General features: G+C 35.7%; 3 protein-coding genes across 3 annotated transcripts in view; 1 reads left to right on the forward strand and 2 right to left on the reverse strand.

Moving 5' to 3' along the window:
- LOC106879528 (zinc finger protein 91) overlaps positions 1–2,416 on the reverse strand; it is a 12,523-nt gene extending 10,107 nt beyond the window's left edge. Inside the window, exon 1 of the mRNA XM_052975437.1 lies at positions 1,796–2,416. The gene's annotated coding sequence lies outside the window, so the exon portion shown is untranslated. The remainder of the gene's footprint in view (positions 1–1,795) is intronic.
- The window catches only part of LOC106879695 (zinc finger protein 681), a 35,130-nt gene continuing 29,460 nt past the window's right edge, over positions 793–6,462 (forward strand). Inside the window, exon 1 of the mRNA XM_014929373.2 lies at positions 793–1,638. The gene's annotated coding sequence lies outside the window, so the exon portion shown is untranslated. The remainder of the gene's footprint in view (positions 1,639–6,462) is intronic.
- Positions 4,643–6,462, reverse strand: LOC106879535 (zinc finger protein ZFP2; the record flags this gene model as incomplete). The annotated part of the gene is made up of 1 exon (XM_014929169.2): positions 4,643–6,462. A coding segment is annotated over one exon (1,083 nt), but the record flags the coding sequence as incomplete, so codon positions are not given.

The raw sequence follows: 6,462 nt of genomic DNA on the forward strand, positions 1-6,462 counted from the left end.
ATATATATATATATATAATATATGCACGACACCTTGGATATACATGAACAAATTCTAAACGATAACATAAGACCAAAATTAAGCAACAGAAACTTCTCCAAAACACTTCTCTCCCACAGCCCACCCCCACAATCTAAACTTCAATGCATCACAGTCCAACGATGGCTTAGCTGGCCAAAACTTCGAAGTCACTGTCAATAATATTCTTCATCATCACCATTATCATCGTTTAACCACGCACGCATGGGTAGAACGGTTGACAGGAGCCAGTCGACTGCCCAGACTACTGTGTCTGTTTTGGCAGGGTCTTTACGGCTGACTGACCTTCCTAACACCAACCACTCTTCACAAAATATCCAATAACGCATCAGATTAATGTATAAAATCGTTTTTACTGTAGCTGAACATCAAAACAAACATTAATATGTGTGTAAGGGCGCATGACTGAGTGTTTAGGGAGTTGTACTCACAATTCCTAGCCCGGGTGGTGCATTGTGTTCTTGAGCAAAATACTTCACCTCACTTTGTTCTGCGATCACTTCGACACCCGAGGAATGGCACACCTGTGCACCTGTTCAGACGACGTCGATTTGATGGAGACAATGAGCGAACGCGCGGCACGAACATTTGATCTCTATAAAACAAAACCATTTGTGTAGGTCGTTCGGCAAAAGCTGAAACTCATATACATCGTCGTCGATGAGAGAGTCCATCGTGTATATATATATATATATATATAATTATTATTGTTATTATATGTATATATGTTAATGGCGTATGGTGGTTGCTGTCACTGGTTGTGCCACCGCACTGACCATACTTTGACTAACATCAGTATTACTCAAATTAGGCGTACAAAGTGTATATTTCTATTCAAAATGCGGGATCCAAAATGTAAATAATGTAAACTTAATTCTCCGTCCTCGCCGACTGACTTTCTCCGCAACTTTCTTAAATGTGCTAATTTTTAGGGAAATTTTCCAGCGATACATTTTCCTTGTTTATGTAATGATTTTTCCCTTTAAATCTATCGACATTATTTCAATCTGCGCCCACGATTACGTAAATTCTCATAGAATCATTATGAATTTAACAAAGTCCGTGTTGGTAGAGGATTCATCGTCCAAGAAATTTCTTTTTAATCGTTCATAATCGTAATCAACACCATATGTATTTTTAAGGAAACTATTAACGAAACAAAATTCAGAGGGCACAATTCTGTAGATTTACTGTGGAATTTCTATCGTAAAAATATAAAGAGTGATTAAACACTTAAATATTTATGACCACTGATTTCGGATTTTATGGAGAGGAGAATTGATATCGAACTCTGATTAGCAAGAACAAAATTACTCTACATTAGCGAAGTTGGACAAAACTTAGGTTTATTGTTTAATATACAGTTGAAGCACCTGTCACAAAAACAAAAGAAAATAATAATAGTTCCAGCCTGGTCGGGATTATTATGTAAATTGAGCAGGTTTATTTGTTAGAAAGAAAGGTAAGTGGTGAAGAAACAATGTATTGAAGTGACTTTTAGAAATACAAACTTTCTGTTTGAGTTATGGAGGGGAATAACGATAATTGAAATGGAGTGTGGAAAGGAAAACAGTGGAAGTATTAAGACAACAATGTCAGGTAAAGCAAGTTTTTCAACTCATTTCTATTACATGGGGATTAAGACATGTAAATTCTATCGCTTCATTTTCTTTCCTTTATCTTTCAACACATCAAAACAAACAGAACAAGACACGATCGATACAATGTAGATGTTGTTTCTATTAGTAATACTTACATATTAATACAGAGCCAATGACGAAGATGTCACATTATATATAAATAGTCACATTTTACAACAAACCTTCGTTTAGATTTTTCACATCGACATAATAAAGAATGTTGAAGCCATTTCTGTCCGCAGTTAATTAGCAATCATCTATTAATTAACGTCTACAATTAATAAAAATGAGGGAGATGAATTTTCAGCGAAGTAAAAAAAAAAATTAAAAAAATATTATTACCTCCCTCACATTGGTGTAGATGAATAATTTCAATTTGTTTAGAAAAATTAAGTTTTAGGGATTTTTTTCCTTTTTTTTTTTATGGTATGAAAAGAGAAAAAAAGAGATCCTTTCACCAGTATTATAGTTGTAGTCAGCGAGATTGACTTTGGGCGGTGGTGTTGTAAATATTTCTTTTTAGAAATGCCTTTTCACAAAGGTGGAACGAAGATGCCTGTACATGGTCAATCAGCTTACTAGAAATAGCAGCTAAATTTCTCAAAAGTCATGCTATATCATATTAAAAAAAAAAAGAAAACGTTTATTACATGATTTAAAAAAAAATTCTTGTTATTCTGTAACATAAATAAAAATAATTTTTCTTGAAAAACACCCATTCACGACAAAAAAAAAAAAAAAATTAAACGAATCTAACCTACACCTAATGTAAAATAATTTATCTGAAGCACGCCTGTTGACAAAATAACAAAAAGATATGGCGACGAAGACCACCCAACGTTAACATCAATATCAGGCACTTTACTTCAAGGGGTTCTTTCCTCAGTTGTGACACTTTCCTCTTCATTCAACAAAGAACAGAAATCTAGGATGCAGATTGCGTTCTGGTGAAATTTCAAACCCAACCCTTTATTTGACTAATGGGGTACACTGTTCTGACTCCGAAGGTATATTGCTGATGTTATTTTTCTGTGAATATTATTTTTCAAGTCCATGACTGGGACTGAACTTAGAATCCAAGTGTTAGTAGCCTGCACTCTTATCCACCTATCCATCCATTGTAAATAATGTACATAATTCCACATCCCCAAAATATAGAATAAGTAATTTGAATGCTAAAGAGTGAATGCGTTTGAAAGCTCTGTTAAAAATTGGGTCAGAAATGAATCCTGGCTTATGTTCCTGTGACTCATAATTGTTGATGTCTTTTCTTATTAACCAGATGTCATCAGGGTTAATGATTGATCTGCTAAAACAATGATCAATGTCCTGAGAAGTATTTTTGCAAGGAATGGATATTGGAGCTAAACAGTCTGGCTTCAGCTCACCGGTCTCCTGTCAAACCACCATTATCATACAGCATAGGAAGCGGATGGAGTTTCACATTACTTTGCAAATGCTGGGCCTCACTGGGGAAATGATAAGGGACCGGGGGTGGTTATGGTGATTTACTGTACTTGAGAAGAGGCATCAAGCCATGTAAAATTGCTGTCATCCATACATACAGGCTTGTCCTTTACAGGTGCCAGTGCCACATAAAATGCAGTTGTGCTGGTGCTGCATAAAAGCACCTGTGCTGGTGGCACATGAAAGTCAATTAGCACACCCCACAAAGTGGTTGGCATTAGGAAGGGCATCCAGTTGTAGAAACCATGCCAGAACAGACAATTGGAGTCTGGACAGCTCCCTGGCTGGCCAGTTCCAGTCAAACTGTCCAATCCATGCCAGCATGGAAAACAGACAAACGTCGATGAGGATGATGAGAGCAAGTGTGATTATGGGTTAAGAAGACAGATTGCAACCACCACACAACCCAGAATCTTCAGGTCAGGTTGAAAGAATGGTAGACTGAGAAAATAAGAATTAACCCTTTCGTTACCAACCCACCTGAAACCGCCTCTGGCTCTTCAGTACAAATGTCTTGTTTTCATAAGTTTTGAATTAAAATCTTCCACCACACCTTAGTCACAATTTATGTTCCTAACACTAGCTGAATGATAACTAAGTTATTTTACTATATTGTTTGTTATATTTAGAATTAATTAAAATAAACACAGTAACGAAAGGGTTAAAGCCATTCTTTCTACACAACTGGAATCCTTTGATACCTATTTATGAAGATTTCTACTGTTACCAGTCAATTCTCCATGAAAGAAAAGACGAGTCCTTCAGCATTGATGTATTTTGGTGTTGATTTACAACTTCCTATAACTGAAAAATTTTGATACTTCACAGAGTAGGAGAAATATGTCATTAAAAGTAAAAAAACAATGGACCAGTTCTAACATAGAAAGAAGAAATATGAAAAATATCCTGAGCATAAACTAAGAGCAAGCAAATTGAATAATCAGAAGAGAGACTGAACAATTGAAGACGGAAGAAATCGCAACACAGAATAAAGCTGATGAGGATACTTACTACATGGATCTTAATGATGTTACGCAAAACAAACTGGATGAACAAGGGAGTTCCTCTAGCATCGTATAAAGAGACAGACTATCATTATTGTAGAACATACATGCTGCTTGTGATTTGTATGATGATGTCACATGACCAATCAGATGGCTGCTTGACAAAGACAAACCAAGGTTTCCTTTTCAGGGAAGACAGGTTTTATTACCTCTGACAACACAAATACTGAGACAGACGGCGGTGATGTTGCAGCCACTCACAAAGGATCCGTTGTGGAAAAAGAACTCCAAGTGTCGAGTATAAGCTAACTGCCATGTTTCAGCCTCATTACAACCTCAAAGTAATGATGGGAGAAGAGGGAAATGTAGAAAAAATGTGCACTGGTAATTGTAGAAAATGTAAAATTGTTTAGAAAATAAATTACTAAGAGACACCATCTGTATGAATGAAAAAAACAGTTAAGTCAGTATTTGAATATTTAATGAGAAAAGCAAATCATCACAAGATGAGAAAATATGACAAACATTAACCACTGATTAATATTACATTATTTTAATAAGTATAGAAGACAACTGTGGGCATAATTCAGTTTTATGACTTCATTAGCAAACCATAAACATTACCATACTTCACAATGTAATGGTGTAGTAAGTCTCTGGTACTGGTGTAGTGATGATCACAGTCTCTGGTACTGGTGTAGTGATGATCACAGACTATATATATATATATATAGAAACTCTGCCAAATCAGACTGGAGCCTGGTGTTGCCATCCGGTTTCACCAGTCCTCAGTCAAATCGTCCAACCCATGCTAGCATGGAAAGCGGACGTTAAACGATGATGATGATGATGATGATGATATATATATATGGAGAAAGAAAGATTTATTAAACATATCACAGAGGAAAGTTACCTCACAGTAAAGATATTTTTATGTAACTATACAAAATATAATGTGATATCTTCTTAGAAAGGGGAATATATTTTTTGGTTGTATCATGCAGAATTTTTCATTCAGTGAATTTCGATGGTTTTGGTAAACACAATGCAGTAAATATGTTGTTTTCAATTTTTGATGAGTAAATTTGTCTTTTTTTTTGTTTGTTTCTCCAATAAGTTTTCTGAATATTAGGAAATATTCAGAAAATTATTCCTTCAATGATCATCATAAAAAATATTTTACATTATGCACTGCATTTATCATAAACTCCATTCTGATAATGAGCTCGCTACTGTTTTGTATGAATACGCATGTGTTTAGTTAAGTAGCCTTTTTGAGAGAATGATTTACCACATATGTCACAGAGATATGGCTTCTCTCCTGTGTGAGAACGCTTATGACAAGTTAATTCACTATTTTGAGGAAATGATTTACTGCAGACATTACACTGGAATGGTTTCTCTCCTGTATGAATACGTTTGTGAGCAGTTAAATGACTGTTCTGAGCAAAGACTTTTCCACAGATATCACAGCGATGTGGTTTATCTCCAGTGTGAATACGCTTGTGGATCACTAAGTGATGCTTCCCAGAAAATGATTTACTACAGATATCACACTCATAAGGTTTCTCTCCTGTGTGAACTCGTTTGTGTTTAGTTAAGTGACTTGGTACAGGGAAAGATTTACCACAAATATCACAATGATGCGGTTTCGGTCTTGTATGAGGATGTTCATGTATATTTACGATTGTTGGCGCAGGAAACAATTTACCAGAGATATCACAATGATATGGTTTGTCGCTTGTATGAATGTGTTTGTGACTAATGGGGCTGCCTTTCTGACAAAATGATTTACCACAGTTATCACGATGATGTGGCTTCTCCCCAGTATGAGTACGTACGTGAACAGTTAAGTTACAACTTAGACTAAATGATTTACCACAAATATCACAGCGATATGGTTTCTCTCCTGTATGAATGCGTTTGTGACCAATAAGGTGGCCTTTCTGACAAAATGATTTGTCACAAATATCACAGTGATATGGTTTCTCTCCTGTATGAGTACGTATGTGATTAGTTAAGTCACAACTTTGAGGAAATAGTTTACCGCAGATATCACAGTGAAAAGGTTTGTCTTTTTTATGAATGTGTTTGAGACCAATTAGTCTACCTTTCTGAGAAAATGATTTACCAAAGTTATCACGGTGATGTGGTTTCTCCCCTGTATGAATGCGTACGTGAGTAGTTAAGTTACAACTCTGAGGAAATGATTTACCACAAATGTCACAGCGATATGGTTTCTCTCCTGTATGAATGCGTTTGTGACCAATAAGGTGGCCTTTCTGAGAAAATGATTTACTACAGATATCACA

Source organism: Octopus bimaculoides, chromosome 21, assembly GCF_001194135.2.
Source record: "Octopus bimaculoides isolate UCB-OBI-ISO-001 chromosome 21, ASM119413v2, whole genome shotgun sequence".
Classification (NCBI taxonomy): Eukaryota; Metazoa; Mollusca; class Cephalopoda; order Octopoda; family Octopodidae; genus Octopus; species Octopus bimaculoides.